This window comes from Vicugna pacos, chromosome 8, assembly GCF_048564905.1.
Source record: "Vicugna pacos chromosome 8, VicPac4, whole genome shotgun sequence".
Lineage (NCBI taxonomy): Eukaryota > Metazoa > Chordata > Mammalia > Artiodactyla > Camelidae > Vicugna > Vicugna pacos.
In genome coordinates, this window is record NC_132994.1 from 35101333 (window position 1) to 35120338 (window position 19006).

At 32.8% G+C, this 19006-nt stretch overlaps 1 protein-coding gene across 1 annotated transcript in view; it reads left to right on the plus strand.

Moving 5' to 3' along the window:
* CDC40 (cell division cycle 40) overlaps positions 1-19006 on the plus strand; it is a 43087-nt gene that overhangs the window by 6045 nt on the left and 18036 nt on the right. The window contains exons 2-4 of the mRNA XM_006205654.4: positions 9459-9545; positions 15344-15473; positions 18302-18385. Of these exons, the coding sequence (XP_006205716.1) occupies positions 9459-9545; positions 15344-15473; positions 18302-18385 (301 nt within the window). The remainder of the gene's footprint in view (positions 1-9458; positions 9546-15343; positions 15474-18301; positions 18386-19006) is intronic.

Here is a 19006-nt window from a genome sequence, read left to right on the forward strand (position 1 = left end):
GGTTAACTGGTGGCAACTGCTTGCATTTTTAGTTTGTCTTTTTTTTTTAATTGAAGTATAATTGACATAAAACATTATATTAGTTTCAGGTGTACAACATAATAATTCAACATTTATATACATTGTAAAATGATCACCACAGTAAGTCTAGTTACCATCTATCACCATACAGTTATAAAATTTTTTTCTTATGATGAAAAGTTTTATGATTTACTTTCTTAACAGCCTTCAGATTTGCTATACAGTATTATTGACTATAGTTGCCATACTGTACATTATATTCCTATGACTTATTTATTTTACAAGTAGAAGTTTGTACCTCTTGATTGCCTTTATCTATTCTGCCCATCCCCTCAGGCCCCTACCTTCTGATAACCACTGATCTGTTCTCTGTATCTGTGACTTTGAGTTTTTGGAGGGTTCTTTTTGCTTGTTTGTTTTGTTTTTTAAATTCCACACAGAATGGTATCATATGGTTTTTGTCTTTCTCTGTCTAACTGTATTTCACTTAGCATCATACCCTCAAGGTCCATTCATGTTGTCATAATTGGCAACATTTCATTCTCTTTTCATGGCTGAGTAGTATTCCTGTGTGTGTGTGTGTGTGTGTGTGTGTGTGTGTGTGTGTGTGTACACCACACTTTTTATATCCACTCATCCACTGATGGACACTTAGGTTGTTTTCATATCTTTGCTGTTGTATATATAATGTTGCAGTGAACATAGAGCACATATATCTTTTAAAATTAGTGTTTTCATTTTTTTCAGATACATACCTAGAAGTGGAATTGCTGGATCATATTAGCAGTTCTGTTTTTAATTTTTTGAGGTACCTCCATTTGTTTTCCATAGTGGCTGCACCAATTTACATTCCCACCAGCAGTGCACAAAGCTTCCCTTTTCTCCATAATCTTGCCAACACATGTTATTTCCTGTCCTTTCGATAATAGCCATTCTGATAAGTGTGAGGTGATATCTCATTGTGGTTGTGATTTGCACTTCCCTGATGACTAGTGATGTGTGGGGCATCTTTTCATGTACCTGCTGGCCATCTGTATGTCTTCTTTGGAAAAATATCTGTTCAGACTTTGCCCATTTTAAAATTGATTGTGTTTTTATTATTGAGTTGTATGAGTTCTTTCTGTATTTTGGATATTGACCCCTTATCAGGTATATGATTTCCAAAAATCTCCCACTCAGTAGGTTGCCTTTTTATTTTGTTGATGGTTTCCTTTGCTCAGTTTGATGTCTCATTCATTTATTTTTGCTTTCTTTGCCATTACCTTTGGAGTCAGATCCCCAAAAAAGTGCTAAGACCAATGTCAAGGAGCTTTCCACCTATGATTTCTTCTAGGATTTTTACAGTTTTTGGTCTTACGTTCAGGCCTTTAATCCATTTTGAGTAAATTTTTATGTATGGTGTAAGACAGTGATCCTGTTTCATTTTTTTTGCATGTTCATTTCCCAACATCATTTATGGAAGAGACTGTCCTTTCCCCATTGTATAGTCTTGCCTTCTTTGTCATGGATTAATTGTCCATATACGGGTGGGTTTATTTCTGGTTTTGGGTTCTCTATTCTGTTCCATTGATCTGTGTGTCTGTTTTTATGACAATATCACTCTGTTTTGATAACTGTAGCTTTATAATATAGTTTGAAATCAGGGATCCTGATGCCTACAGCCCTATTTTTCTTTCTCAAGATTAATTTTGCTATTTGGATTTTTTGTGGTTCCATACAAATTTTAGGATTATTTAGTTTATTTCTGTGAAAAATGCCATTGGACTTTTGATAGGGATTGCATTGAATCTGTAGGTTGCTTTGGCTAATGTGGACATTTTAATATTTTAATTCTTCCACTCCATAAGCATAGAAAATCTTTCCATTTATTTGACTCTCTTCAGTTTTTTTCATCAATATTTTATAGTTTTCAGTGTACATGTCTTTCAACTCCTTGTTTAAATTTGTTCCTAGGTATTTTGTTGTTTCTGTTGCCATGGTAAATTGGATTGCTTTTTTAATTGCTCTTTCCAGTAGTTCACTGTTAGCATATAAAACACAACAAATTTTTGTATATTGATTTTTGTACCCTGCAACTTACTGATTTCATGTATTATAATAGTTTTTTGGTGGAGTCTTTAGGGTGTTCTATATATACATGATGTCATCAGCCAATAGTGACAGTTTTACTTTTTCTTTTCCAATTTGGATGCCTTTTATTTCTTTTTCCTGCCTAAATTGCTCTAAAACTTCCAATACTATGTTGAATTAAAGTGGTGAGAGTGGGCATCCTTGTTTTGTTCTGATTTTAAAGGAAAAACTTTCATCTTTTTACAATTGAGACGTTAGCTGTAGGTTTGTCATATATGGCCTTTATTATGTTGAGGTACATTCTGTCTATATTTGGTTGAGAGTTTTTATGATAAATGTCATAAAACTTGTCAATTGCTTTTTCTGCACCTATTATGATGATCATATGATTTTTATTCTTTATTTTGTTAATGTGATGTGTCACACTGATTAAATTGCAGATGTTAAACCATCCTTGCATCCATAGAATAAACCCTAATTGATCATGATGAATGATCTTTTTATTGTATTGTTGTATTTGGTTTGCTAATATTTTGTTGAGGATGTTTGCAACTAAGTTCTTCAGAAATATTGGCCTGTAATTTCCCCCTTTTTTGGTGTCCTTGTCTGGTTTTGGTATCAGGGTAATGTTAGCCTCATAAAATGAGTTTGGGAGCATTCAGTCTTCTTCAGTTTTTTGGAAGAGTTTGAGAAGGATAGTTATTAAATCTTTGAATGTTTGGTAGAATATACCAGTGAAGCCATCTGTCCTGGAGTTTTGTTTACTGGGAGTTTTTTGATTATTGATTCAATCTCCTTGCTAGTAATTGGTCAGTTCATATTTCCATTTCCTCATGATTCAGGCTCAGAAGATTGTATGTTTCTAGGAATTTATCCGTTTCTTCTGGGTTGTCCAATTTGTTGGCATATAGTTGTTTATAGTATTATCTTATGATCCTTTGTATCTTTGGTATCAGTTTTAACTTCTCTTTCGTTTCTGATCTTGTTTATTTCACCTATCTTTTTTTCTTAGTGTGTCTAGTTAAAAGTTTATCAATTTTGTTTATCTTTTCAAAGAACCAGCTCTTGTCTTTTTTTCCTTTTTTTTTTTTAGTCTCTATTTCACTATTCCATTATGATCTCTATTTTTTCCTTCCTTCTACCAACTTTGGGTTTTATTTGTTCTTCTTTTCTAGTTCCTTTAGGTGTAAAGTTAGATTGTTTACTTGAGGTTTTTCTTGTTTCTTGAGGTAGTCCTATATTTCTGCCATCCCTCTTAGAACTGCTTTTGCTACATCCCATAGATTTTGGTATGTTGTACTTCCATTTTCATTTGCCTCAAGGTCTTTTTTTAAATTTCTTCTTTGATTTCTTCATTGACCCGTTGGTTGTTCAGTAACATGTTGTTTAATTTCCACATATTTATGATTTTTCAGTTTTCTTCTTGTAATTGATTTCTAGTTTCACACCATTGTGGTTGGAAAAAATGCTTTATAAGATTTCAGTCTTCTTAAATTTATTGAGACTTGTTTTGTGGCCTAACACATGTTCTATCCTGGAGAACATTCCATGTGCATTTGAAAAGAATATATATTCTACTGCTCCTAGATGGAATGTTCTGTATTTATCTATTAAGTCTGTCCGGTCTAATGTGTAATTTAAGGCCAATGTTTCCTTATTGATTTTCTGTCTGGATGATCTATTCATTGATGTAAGTGGAATGTTAAAGTCCTCTACTATTATATTGCTGTCATTTTCTCCCCTTAGGTCTGTTAATATTTGCTTTACGTATTTAGGTGCTCCTGTCTTGGGTGCATAAATATTTACAAATGTTATATCTTTTTGTTGGATTTACTTCTTTATCATTATGTAATGTCCATCTCTATCTTTTATTAGTCTTTTTCTTCTTTGTTTGTTAAGGACGAAACTCAAAAAATATCTTTATATGAACTTCTATTTTTTTTTTTTAATCTCAGCCATTTAAATTCCCATTTTAGGAAGTCTATTCATTTCATTTTTCACTTTCTGGGGGAAAAAACTATACTATAAATTGATAGTTTATGATAATGGTTAATATTTATGTCCTGCTTTATAGTTTACAAAGTGCTTTCACGTTTTTATTTGATTGGTTGGTTGTTTACTATTTTTTTCTTTTTTTTTTTAATGGAGGTACTGGGGATTAAACTAAGGACTTTGTGCATAATAAGCATGTGCTCTATAATTGGGCTATACCCACCTCCTAAATATCTATTTTCTTATTTGTTCAACAGTAAGAAGTGTATAAAGGACAAAAAAGTAATTATTGCTTAATTTTATTCTCAAATTACTTTGAATCAACAAAAGATAATCTGTTTAAACTTATTTGACCCATAGGGTGCCCTTCACTTACTGCACTTAAATTTTTATGAATAATTAAATCTGAATAGAAATCCTTTGTAATTCTTTGATAATTTTAATTACATGCCTAATTGATACTAAACTCCTCGTGGGTATTAAAACGAGGTTGTGGTGTTGTCCAAGTTCTTCTAATTAAACTTAAAATTAATAACTTCACTTTTTGAAGAGTTGTTGAGTTCTATAATTTCAGCAGGAGCTAGAAACTGGGACCTATTTATATTTTTTATTAGTTGCTTCCGTTTCTTTTTTTAAATTGGTTTTTTAGAGAATTTCTTTTTAAATTGTATTTTGCATTTAAAACTTGATGTCTCATAGTACTCTGTTCAAAATAATTCAAATTTAGAATATTTAAAATACCCTTAATCAGAAAGATCTGGTAAACCATATTATAAAGTGGTTCTAGCAGCTGTGTTCTAAAATATCCACTGGGGAGGTATGAATGTGGCTAAACCTTCTGTTTCTTTAAGCAGTTTGTCACTGGGGGTTGAATATTAAGAGAAAAAATCATTTAATTTAGTTTTTGTGCAGTTTAAGCCATTTGTATATAACCTTTTAACTATGGTGCTGGGTTTTGCTGCAGAGCCCTAAGTACTCTCTCTAATCAATGAAGATTCAGGTGTGCTTTCTAGGAAAATACGTATGTGTCATATAATTAGGTGACCCAGCGTTTGAACCCCTTTCCTTAATAGTCTTAATGTGAACAACATCCCTCCCTGCTTCCTACCTTCAGAAGCTGAAAACCCAGATTCTCATTCTCCCAGCTCCCTTTCAGCTAAGGTTCAGGACGATAATTTGGACTCAACCAGACAGAGGTACCTGTCTAAATTCTAATCTAAAGCTGATTAATCCACAAAGAAGTAAAGAAAGAGAATATTTTAAGTGGCAGTGGTGACCAGTATCATCTGGTTCCTCTGGCTGGAAGTCTCAACAGCAGCATCCAGTGGCAGCCATCACAGTTTAGTAATGATGTTTGGTAATGATGAACTTTCGTTCTCACTGTACTGGTTTGAGATATGACTGATTTCAAATCATGATTCCATCTAAATACTCACCCTTTATCTCTGCCTATTCCCCCAGACTGATTCTCCACCCTTCTTGGCAGTTCTAAGAGAAACTTGAAAGGATTCAGCCTTTGAGGTTTTTAGTTGCTTGCAGTTAAGAACCCTGACTAATACTCTGCCAGTGATTTGTGTTTGCTGCTAATTGAGTCTCTTTAACACTGTTCATTGTGGTTACTTTAACTTTTTCTTTTTCCCTTTCTCATTTATTCTGTTGGTACCTTGTAATTAAGTGACTTAATCTTGCTAATACTTTTCAGAGGTGTTATAAGGATTATGTGAGGTAATGTGTCTACCCTGGTCCTAGCACTCATCTAGCAAATTCTGTTATTTATTATATGGGTTATTGTCTGTCTCCCCCACTGTAAACTCTACAAGAGCAGAGAGCTTTGTCTATTTTCATGGGCTTAGAACAGTGCCTGGCACATATTTATTGAATGAATAAATGAATCTGAATATTGTCCTTGCTCTATGAAGATGCCTGTGTTCCTAAATACACAAAGAAAATTAAAAGATCATCCATGACTCCCAACATCTCACACCAACTCCAGAAACCTATCACCTGTCACCCATTCTTGTCTTCGTCATCTCTGTTTCATCTCAGAGAGGGTTGTTTCTCTTTTCAGAGGCTAATCGGGTATGTCCTAAATTATCTCCCCTCCCACCTCCTCTAAAATGACCATATCTTTTTGATTATCCCCTGATTCTTATCATATGTTCCTCTCTCCTTGCTCCTTTCTGTAGTTTATGATTGACTAAATCTTTGGCTTAACCTTTTCTTGAAGAAGGAAAAAAACAGACTTAATTTTACCCTGAAAATCCTTCAGTCTGGCACCCCATCTCTACTTCTGTACTGCCAAATGTCTTAAAAGAGCAAAAATATTGCTGCCTTTTTTTTTTTTCCTGAATTCTTGGTTATACCTCTGCCCCTTGCAAGTGGCTTTCCATACTTCACCCCACTACCACAATTGCTCTGGCAAGATTTTTTGTGACGTAATTGCCAGATTCATGATCTTTGTTCGACCTTCATCCTCTTTAATTTCTCCATGGATTTGACATTTCTTTCTTCAGTTTAATTTAACAAATATTTATTGAACATGTACTTCATGCCCTGCATTCTGTAAGGCAATAAGGATATAAAATACAAGTAAAAATTATGTGCAACAAATAATATATCACAAGAGATATTATGAGTTATGTATAACATCTCTTAGGACTGTGGATGAAAAAGCATTTTTCCTAAGCCAAGAAGAGGATCAGGGAAAAGAAGATGATGACTTATTATCAGATAATAAAGGGAAATGCATAAAGAGCAAAGTAACATTACCAACAGTACAGAAAGCATGAAAGTGCTTGACTTTTTATAAAAAAAATCAGCAATTAGTCTAATATGGCAAAAATCAAGCTACAGTAAACCAGATAATGATGTCTTATAATAAGCTAGGCAAGATATGATGAAGTCTGAACTAGGATGATAGAGAAGGGAAGGTGGGAGTAGGATTGCTTGAGAAATATTTCAGAGGTAGAATCAGTAAAACTCAGTGCCCAGTTTGTTACTGTGTGACAGTGGAGTCATGGGGAAGGGTATCTTCTGATTGGGACATAGCAAAGTGTTTGATGCTGTGGAATACACATATAATGCAGTTCAGCAGGCCATTAGGTATGTGGATACAGAGGCCAGGGATGTTGTCAAAGGCTGCAGAAAAAATTTGGGGTAGAAATTGAAGTCATGAGAAGGATAAGATAAAGATACGGCCAATTTTGAAACAAGAGAGGAAGGAAGTTAAAGAGAGTCATACTTGAAGGACTATTTTTGAGAAGTAGAGAAACTAAGTTGCCTGCTTTAGTGAGGGGTGTTTTAATGGTGACAAAATTTTGGAACAATAACTGTGTGCCTATAGTATTATTTTTCTTGTCCATTTTTCAGTATTTGGTAATTAGCTGGCCTAACTCTACCAGATCTTCATTTGTTAGTGGCATTGCTTTTTCTCCAGCATCACTGTCAATTTCATGATATCCCACCTGTTTTGCAAAATTTGTGATATTACTTTGCGTTGTCTTTGTCCTATGTTGACAGATGTATCCTGCATCAATAGGAGGCCAACATAATAAAGATGGTGATATGATGGGGATAGTTCTAGGAGTTACGGACACATTTGTGCATACAAAATCGAACTTCTGTAGCTTATACTTTAATAGAGAGAGGTAGACAATAAATAAATAAATAAATAGAGAGAAGTAGACAGATATAATGGAGAAGAATAAAGCAGGGTAAGGGGAAAGTAGAAAAATTGAGCAGAGACCTGAAGGGAGAGAGCAGTCATGTGGATATCCTGAGAAAGGACATCCCACGAGGAAGGAACAGTAAGTGCAGAGACCCTAAAGCAGGATTGCCTTTTGGTGAATTCCAGGAATAACAAGTGAGCCTGTGAGGCTGGAGTAAAGTGAGCACAGGCACAGGGCTAGTTGAAGACAGAAGTTGTTAGAGGTAGGGGACAGATTATGGAGGGTAAATTCTCAACCAGTTAGATTCAAACTTCTTCATTTTATAATAGCAATTTTGTAATTCCATCTTTACTGAAATATAATTCATATATGATATATAACTTCCTTAAAAATTTCAAAATATAACTTGAATACCCTAATTAAATTAGAGAAAATTTATTTATAACATGTTTGATATGTAAATTAAACATGTACCGATAACATGTTTTTATTAGTAAATGCCCAGGTGGGACAATACAGGAAGACAAAAACATCCTATAAAACTACCCTTGGGAACTATACTTTCTGAGAACAACTTGGTAATGAGCTGTGGTGTGGGCCTTTGTTAGGCATTTACCCTGAATGGAGAAGCTACTGGAGGATTTAGAGTGAAGGAGTAACATAATCTGACTAATATTTTAAAAGAATCATATTGGTCTCTGTGTGGAGTGAGGCTGTGGGTAGACAAGGGCAGAAGCCAGGAGACCACGTAAGAGGCTATTGCAATAATCCAGGTGTGAGATAAGTTGGCCTGAGGTGATAACGAAAGAGGACTTGAGAAGTGGTTGAACTCTGGGTGTACATAGAAGGTAGAGGATTTGCTGATGGATTGGATATACAATGTGAAACAAAGAGGAGTGAAGGAAAACTTTGGCAATTTTCACCTGAACAAGTGTAAGGGTGGGATTGTGGTTAATTTAAAGAAAGCTAGAAGGAGTCTTTGGGGAAGGGGAGATCAGGGGTTCCTTTTTTGGATATATTAAGTTTAAGATATCTGTTAGACATCTTGGGAGAAAAGATGTCGAGTTCAAACTCACATATATAAATCCCTAGAGTTGGGGGAGAGGTCCAGACTAGAAAATTGTTACATATATTTGTTTAAGTGGTGGAGTTATACAAAAGATAGACTACCAGTGATTCACTAGTGGAGATGAGAGTTTTATGTTCATTAAATTGGGGGATGAATTTAATAAGGTTATAATATTGACTGACATAGATTATAAGACTTCAGAAGATTTGGGCCCTGCCACTTAGTTTTGTTTTCTCTGCAGCCCCTAACCATATCCATCTGGCTACATATCTAATAAGGTTTACTAAATAAAGAAGGAGTGTTAGGACCCAGAAGATCAGGTCTTTTGAGTTAATAAAAAAGAGTTGGACTCTCTCTTACTTTAAGGTTTTGAGTAGTGTTAACTTACGTAGAAATTTTAATTTGTTCAGATGGGATAAAGTCAGTATTTTGGAAGGAAAAAAATTTTGTTATGCATTCTAACCTCTATACTATAAATATTACTTTTATTAGTTTTTGATTATTAAAATTATTAATCATACAGCACTAGTGTAATCTTCATAAAATTGGTGTTAAAATGGCTGGTGTGACCTTAATGTAGTTTCTACAATATAATAATTACTTGCATTATCTTGAATGTTCATTTGATTTTCTTGTAGGAAGATTTGGAAACTGGAGTTCACCTTGACCCTGCTGTCAAAGAGGTTCAGTATAATCCTACCTACGAGACCATGTTTGCTCCTGAGGTAAGAAAACATGTTATATTTGTGAGTGTCCTTTGCTAAAGTATATAAATTATACAGAGATAGATAAACAGTTGGTGAACTTTCCAAAGTTTTCTCACAGAGGTATACTATTTAAACATTTAGAAAATGTATCTGGTTATGTTAATTATATCTCGATTTTAAAAAAGAAAAATATATCCTTCTGTTCTTCAAAAGTTTAAATAGTATGCTTTTGTGAGAATACTTTTAAAACTCCACTACTGTTTATCCCCCAACATTACAACTGTCTGATGGCATGAAACTATATCTTTTAAAAAATGGAACATTAAAATGTCTTACTCTTAGATGCAAACTTAGTTAACATCTTGATAAAGGTGTTGATAAAGGAGTATTACACAATCATAAGGGGAAAAATTTTGGTTTATTATGAAACATCTAGTTACAAATGCTGCTGTGTTAAATGCTAAAAAAGGTGCCATAGTGACGTGGTTGCGGCTCAAAAATAATCACACTGTTTATTGCTTGCTCTGAGTCAGACACCTTCTGGATTCTTTCTTTTCATTATTATAGATGGTGATGGAAGCATTTAAAAAGATGAGGAAGAAAAAAACCAGAAACAGTGGAAATTGTCTATTTAGGAAAGTCTTTGTAGAAGATTAGATTTCCAGATATTTTGCCTTTAAAAAGAGAAAAAGAATGCCCAATTGACAAAATACAGATGTCAGAAAAAGTCATTATTAAAAAAAATAATAATAAGGTCTCTAAAGTAACAGAATGTTTAAGAGCCCTTTAAAGATGGAGATGAGGAGCTATCTCTTACTGCATCCTAGTGGAGAAACAAGTACTTTTTCATACTTTTTATTTTTTAGCTTATACTCATTGTCCTTTTTGTTGATATATGAGTCACAGAGCTATTTTGTATAATTTTCCGTCTTAGGTAATGGAAATGTGTGGCACAGTGAAGGATGTCAGTGCTAGTGTTTATTAGATAGTACTCTGGCTGTCCTATGAGTGTACAGTAAGCAAAAATCTCATTCTCATGCTCTGAGACTGTGGCACATTTTTAAATTTTATACCATTATTTCTTAAGTCCTTATAGCCTGTCAAACTAGAGGCTGTTTTATTACCCTTGGCACATTTTAGCTGGCATGTTAAAGAGGGCTAGTACATTATGTATATGCTGCATGATTTTTTTAAATGTAAAGCCACTGAATTTAGAAAATGAGAAAATTTGGAAGTAGCATGGTATATGACATTCCTATGTCAGTGTATTTTCTCTGAAGTCTATTTTTCTTAAATTTTTAGATCTTGTGTATAGCTAATATATTGCTATGTAATTAGTTTTTGAAACTTTCAAGAAAAATTCAAAAGGTCAAAAGATACTGTGGTGCTCTTGATAAGACAGTAGGTTTATCATTCTCTTTGGGGGATTATCAATTCTTTAATTTTCTGGGGGTTTCTTCCCCCTTATTAGGGAGCCTCACTTAAATATATAAACTAGTTTATGTCAGGAACCCTTCAGTGTTTACTGTCAACAATTTAAGAAAAGAATGGTAAGACTGAAAAGAGAAGAAAATGATAATTTTTCCTGGTTGTCAAATGAATTGTCTGTGATGTAACCAAATTATTAACTTTGAACTTTATAACTCGGGTCTGTATAACTTGGCAAAGTCTAGAAAGATGTTACTAGGAACTTTGCTAGGTGAAATTCAGGTTCCCATATTTGGAATTCCATCATTAGAAACAGGATCTAATCCCTCCCCTAAAGCTAGTAGTTTACCAGAAGGGATGTGCTAAGTGTTTGGGTTTTTTTTTTAAAGACGGAGTCCAGAATTTGTCCTCTAAAGCACAAGTCAAGTTTAAGAAGAGATTGTATCTGATAAAAAAATTCTATGAAATAGTAGTATTTTAAATGAGCAATACAGTCCAGGTTAAGAACATGAGATGTAGGATTAACCAGACCACTTACTAGCTCTTGTGTGACCTTGGATTATCTTAGTTTTTTAGTTTTTTCATAGGTGAAATGAAGATAATTTCTACTTTACCAGGTTATAGGAGATAATATAAGGTTATAAGGTTATAACTGAGATAATATGTGAAGTGATTAGGAAACACTCTAGCACAGAGTAAGCATTTAATAAGTGATAGCCTTTATTGTTATTTATGTTAATATTATTGGCATTGATGGCTACGTAGGCTTTTATGAGGAAAGATTCCAGGCAGAAGGGAGCAGCATGAGCCAAATCATGAAGGATGTAAAGAACGGAATGTTTTAGTCATTATCAGTAGTGGAGAAGGGTTGTTAAGGGGCCAGGGTGTAAAGACTTTTGTCTTGATTTAATAGATGATAAATAGATTTCTAAGGTCCTTTCTGGGAGAGTGGCATAATCAAAGCTGAATTTTTAGGAAGATTAATTTAATTTGGTAAGGCTTTGCATGATGGAAAAGGACAGGGATAGAGACTGAGATAAAACTACCATTTATTTACACTATGCCTGGTACCACACTGAGGGATTTTGTATACCATGTCTCCTTTAGCTCTCACTACAACCCTATGAAGTAAGTACTTTTATCCCTTTTATCGTGAGGAATTCAACTGTCAGATTAAAATGCCAGCAGGTGACATATTTGGGGATTTGTGTCCAGATCATCCTTAACAATCACTCCATAACTAGAAGATCATCTTGGAGGACATTGTGTAGTTTGCGGGTACACCTCCCATTTAATTCAGTAAATTAAAGAATTAACTATTTTATTTTATAAACTATTGTTTCTCCCTCCCAACCAAGGAATTTTCCTAGTTGGTCTACCTTGTATAAACTTTCTCAAATTATAGATAGAACCTAAAGACATAATAGCCATTGTTCTAGTCGTGATTTTCTTCATTTTACTCAATCCTTTTGAATCTGCTTAGAGAAAAGCGTATTTGTTAGCTTCTGTAGGCTCATTTATAGCCTATAAGCATCATAGAGAATTTCAGACTCCTTAAAATACTACTTCTAAGAATCGAAAAAATATAAAAGTTTAGAGGGGAAAAATGCCAGTTACTGTTTAAAATCTGGGTGTAAGGGTCCCTATAAATTTTAGTGTTAGAATGAACTTTAGAAATCATATAGGTCAGCTCTTTTATTTTACAGATGAGGAAACTGAGGCCCAAGGTCATAGAACCACTAGTGAAATATGCTATAGTAATATTTAAACTGTGCTTATGTGTTACAAGATTAAGGTATTCTGCCAAAAATAAGTGAATTGTGATGCTCTTTTCCAAAATTGTAGAAGATAATTAATCAGCAGACTCTCTTCACCTTAAAATTTGTTTGTAAATATCTTATACATTGATTACTGCAATAAATATTAATGAAAAACTTAACAGCAATCTAAGTATAATATGGTTGTTTGTTCAATAACTTGGAGTTCTTTTTTTTAGTGTGTGAACTTATAGTTAGGATTTCATGTAGTCAATTTTTATTCATATATTAATTCCTGAGATGTTAAGATATACTGCTAAGGCATCAACCTTCAAGTACTCTACCTGCTGAAGACTTGAGAGCCACTCCCTTATAGTATGTGGGTTTCTTAGATTTATCAATCAGTCTTAAATTGAAAATACTTTTTTTTAAGTTTATAAATAAATCACTACTTCACTCAAATGACAGATGTAAGGTTACTTACCTCAGAAACTTTTTTTTTTGGTGCAGTGATCTGAATTAATATTTACACATATATTTTATATGGGAGATTTACAGTTATATTTGACTATAATATACTTCAGTATTGTCTTAGCTAAGAACTATTACCTAATTAGAACTCATACCTAATTAACTTGAATATATATTTTTTAAAATCACTTGAATATATATTTACACTTAAAAATTAACTACCTAAAGTTGAAAAGAAGTATTTAGAAATCAGTTTTGTGTTGTTTTTAACTATACATTGTTTTGTTTTTTATGGTTAACCCAGAATTAAGAGTTACATATTCACACAGACCAGGAACATCTGGTAAACATCTTTTGAGTAATTGATAAGAGCTAAGTCCTGCTGAATAGCATTCTCTGCCTTTCTCTGTTGACATTTAATGTCTTTGAGGTTAGCTCCAACACCTGCCAGTAACCAGAAAGTTAAGATGAGCCAGAAGTAGATGGATCCTACTGCCAGGCAGCTTCCTACATCAGTGGAAGATTTTTTTTTTTTGGTCTCAGTTTAAATATCTACAAAACATAAGCACATTTAAATTTTCACACTGTGTTAGGAATAGCACCATATGTAAGATATACTTGTTAAAATATATGGATCTATATTCTTACAGAAATCAAAGTTCTTAACACTGAGAATTTTTCTTTACAAGATGGAGCCAGTTTTATATGAATGGCCTGTAGAAAAATTTTTCTCTTTTTGTAAAATCTTAATAAAATTAGACTATGGAAATTGTACTTTGCTTTTTTAAATTGGAAATTATAAGCATAACGATTGGTAATTTATTATATGTGATAGTAGCAATATGGGCAATAGGGATTTTTATCATTTTAGAATTTTTTACCCCCAGAAATATCACATGCTGCTTTGCAAATGGTAGCTGACTATAGCAATTAGAGCATCTAGGAAACTTAAGTCGTTTTATTAGCTTTAATTTTATGGATGTTCTTCTTTTTGTAACAAATTTCATGACTGAATGTAACTTCCAACTTTCAGAACTCTAGATTTTTTCCCCCTTATTTTTGCCCATTAGCATAGCAAGAACTATTATGGGCTGCATTGTCTTGTACTGTATTATAATTTAGTAATATAAATTATAATAATATAAAGTATAAATAGTAATAAAAGCTTTATATATAAATTTGACATTTTAAGATTGAATAATTTTAAACCTAGAAATGGAAGTTGTCAATAGAAAGGAAGATTATAATAATTTATTTTCTTCTAATCAGAAAACATTATAAGACAGATCTAACATTTAAATTCAGATTTTTGTGCATAGTATAATGCTGAATTTTTGTACAGATCAAATTAGTTAACATTTGGAAAACCATTCTAGAAACTCAGAGCATTGTAAACCAATAACAGTGGTACTATTTTGTGTAAGCCTTTCACAGTGTGACTTTTTCAGAGTGGGGAAATTTTATTTACATTTATAATGTCTTTTCCTAGGGGCTTTTTCAAGCACTTTATTTTTTTTTCTTTTTGTGCCATGATTTTTTTTTTTTAATTGAGGTATAGTTGAATTACAGTGTGTCAGCAATTTACTTTTATTTCCTATCTTTTATTTATTTTCCTATCTTCTGCCCCCAGTGAGATTCTGATTAATCTTTTCTTCATTTGTGCTTTCTATATGCCAGGTACGATAGTAAGTATTGAGGATTCTAAGTCTCCACCTTTGAGAGATACCAAAGAAAGTCATCAGAAATCCCCCATATCATGGATTAGACAAAACTATGATGAGTCTCAGTTATCTCAAGCAACCCTGTCAAATAAGAACTTCCTGCAGTGATGGAAATGTAATAGCCAATAATTGTATGTGGCTATTGAGTTCTTGAAATGTGGCTAATATGACCAAATAACTGAGTGTTTTATTTTAATTAATTTAAGTTTAAATAGCTACACATAGACTCGGGTGAGCTGGTTCCTCTGCTGGCCTAGTGGCTGACAGTGTTAATCCGCCATAGTCCAGTTGTACTGAACCATGTGAGATGAATGTGTTCTCAAATAGGTTAATCAGCCCCTGAAGATTTAGAGTTGAAAATATATTGTGCAATAATTCAACTCATTCTAGCTTTATAGGCTGAGAATTTGTGTTTTTTTTTTTTCTTGCAACATTGCAGTTTGGACCAGAAAATCCCTTTAGGACACAGCAAATGGCTGCCCCTAGAAATATGCTTTCTGGATATGCTGAACCAGCTCATATCAATGATTTTATGTTTGAACAGCAAAGAAGAACTTTTGCCACATATGGTAAGGTGATAATGAGAGTTTCAAGTTAGACCTTATTAGAAGTGATGTGTGTAATGTTTGTGTGTGTGTGTGTGTGTGAATCTATCTTATTTTCTGGCTTTCTGAATTTGTTAATCTGGATTCCTTAAAAGGGGAGTGTATTTTCTTATACGCATGTATAAATAGTTATACCAATGGGAAGGTAAATAATATTTTTAACTGTCATTCTAAATCCGCTCTCATTTCTGAGTACTGAAAATGTTCTGTGGTCTTAAAAACAATGTTCTCTGTTGTACTTTTTAATGAACACTTATTATTGAATGCCTGTATGTACAGATTGCTGTTGAACTTGGTAAATAACAGGAAAGTGTTGAGATTACATTTTTAACCTTAAACACTAGTTGACTTTATTTCTCATATCTTATCTCTAAAAAGTTTTCTGTTCATCACTGAGGGACATGAGGAAATAGAACAGCTACAAATTCATTGTGTAAAATAATTACATCCTATCAGTGGTGGGATTTGAGAAAGTTAACATACATTTAAGGCTGGGAATCCCCTCTAAAAGAAGATGGTCTTTATAATAATGTCCTTGTTGATGGGTCCACACATCATACATCCTGATCATTTATATCAGAATTGTCCATATTTGATGGCACCTTTTTTTTCTTTTCCTATAATCCACATCTATAGGTTGACAGACACATTGATCACTGTCTACTTTGAAGAGTTTTTTGGTAGAACTGGGTGAGCAAAGACTGAGAATGTTTTTAGACTGTTGTAGTTATGATCTTCTTTATGAATTAATTACTTATGCTGTTTCTTTCCCAAAAGAATAACTGAAAAAGAAAACTTTGAATTTTCTTACAACATTTAATAATTACATTTTTAGACATCAGCAACATTGCCTCTCCTATTTTCCTTTAGTTTTCTTTGCAGTTAGAATTCTAATACCTCCTCCTTTTATTTCTTATAGAATTTTTCTTAAGTTCTAAATAAATTTTTCTGTCCTATCTGCCATTAATTTCCATTATTATAAGATAGAATCAAAAAAAGGTTAAGAAAGCAGTATCATATGAAATGTTATGTATTCAGTGATGCTTTTTGGTTTTTGTTTTTGTTTTGTGTTTTTTAGGGGGGTATTTAGGTTTGTTTATTGTTTGTTTATTTATTTATTTATTTGAGATACTGAGTATTGAACCTAGGACTTAGTGCATGCTAAGCATGCACTCTACCACTGAGCTATGCCCTCCTCCCTTCAGTGATACTTTTTAATAACAGTTATTTTCAGTAAAAAACAATGTATAAACAAATTTTAAACATTTAGGGAAGAGAAGAAAAAGTTTACCGATAATCCCACTATACTAAAGTATCTATTCTTAGCATTATGAACTAAGTCTTTTTTATTATACATGTATGTATTACAGAACTATAATTCTTCTAAGCTGAAAATTTTGCAACTTACTTTTTTAGTCAATGTTCTATCATATAAGCATGTTTACTTTATAATCTCAAAGTTTATCATTTTTAAGAGCTGTAATATCCATTTATGGTTTATATCACAATTTATATGATTATTCTAATGGTGGAAACTTCTTTTTTCTAGTTTCTAGTGAGTAATGAGACTGGTTCACTGTGAATTAATTTAGAAGTTTAGTACAAATAGTCTTATTTATCCACAATATATACTTGGAAACTGGCTGTAAAAAAGATTGTCATATATGAGATCATATTTCACCATAGCAGAGTTATAATTAACTTAACAGTGTGCCAAAAGTCATAGCAAAGACTGTATACCTCTAAAATCACCTTAAAGAGTTCAGTGATACTTCCAATCCAATAAAATGGTTATCAATGTATTGCACCTGTTACTTGTATAAGGTATCCCATGTAAATCTAAAGTATATATGTGGTACATAAAAATCAACTCTTTTGCATCATGAATTTATTGTATTCTAGCCTATAATGAAATGGACTTCTAAAGACTTTGCTTGTTTTTTTAGACTTTAAAAGGAAGTATTTTTTGCTTCTTCAATTAAGAGGGGCAAGTACTTTTACATGGTATTTCATGATTGTTCACGTGGGTTGTAGGCTATAGACTGATAAATAATCTAGCTCTCTCCTGAATATGTTGGATTATTATTAAAACTGATTTTATCAAACATTTATCATTCTAGTACCCCCAGTTGAAGAAAAACTGATTTGAGTTAATACAGACTTTCTTCCTGCAGTTCCCATAGACCACTGAAGACCAATGTAGCTACATACTCTAGTTGTAGGAGTGTATTCACATGCTAGTGGATATCCTTCTCGTATCAAAGAAATATAAATCATGATTTATGAGGTAGAAATATACTGTTTTTAAACTGAGAGTGAAGACTGTCTTTACTGAGAATGGCATTTTCAAAATAATAGCTAGATTTTATGTAATTCTTCTATTTATTTTTTAAATTATTTAATAGTTTATATAATATGATAAACTAAGCCATGTATTATCTGTTACCAAAAAGAAGACAATTTCTAAACTTCTGAATGTATGATGTATGTATATTTTTCAGCTCTTAGAAAATTTAAGACTAAAATTTGATATTTTGGCCTAAGAGGCTATTAGTAATATAATGTCAGTATGCTAGACTCGTCTGTTTTACTAAAGTCATTCACAATCCAGCCTGAGATCTGGGCTTATTATTCTAAATAGAAACAAAGCTCAGGAAGAAGGCTTGGTCCTAAGTTAAAGAAACATTTTCAATATCTGGGAAGGAAAATTTTAAATGAGTAAATGTGTATAGAATTAAAATGAATTGTAAGTGGTAAAAATGGAATCAATAATTTATACTTTTTCCTTTCAGGTTATGCATTGGACCCTTCATTAGATAATCATCAAGTATCTGCTAAGTATATTGGTTCTGTAGAAGAAGCTGAAAAAAATCAAGGTAATTTATTAGAAATAATTAATATCAAATATATATATACTGTATTTACTGTCATACAGATTGACTTTAGACAGTAGGAAAAAACTAGTATTTATTTATCTCTTGATTTTTTTTTTTAAGTTCAAACAATAGAATGATATAGTTTAGAGGAGTGTGTAGAACTATCAGTTTAGGGCTTGCTTTTGCCACTTACTATGTGTGCAGTCTTGTAGAGGAGATAGTTGCACCTCTATGGTGGGGAGGCTATTGAGTTCTTGGCACAGTGTCAACCCTCCAGAAATCATTCAAGAAATTAAAATAAATATATAGCTAATTTTAGCAGTTTATTTCTCAACACTAACGTCAAGCTCCATTTTAACAGCAGAAAAAAATCTCATTTTGCATGTCTGTAGAAACTGTCTTTGAAGGGCTGCTTTGAAGGCTGAATTTGAATTTGTATTTTAAAATATACGGTAGCGCTCATATTCATTTTGTACTTAACATAAGATAAGGCATCATACTTTAAATGCTAACTTGCCACGAAGCTCATCAGCCCATTGAATCTTACCCACAAAATGCTCATTAGAAAAAGAATGCTGTTTGTAGGCGGGTACTTAGTAGCTATAGAACCTACATGATCAA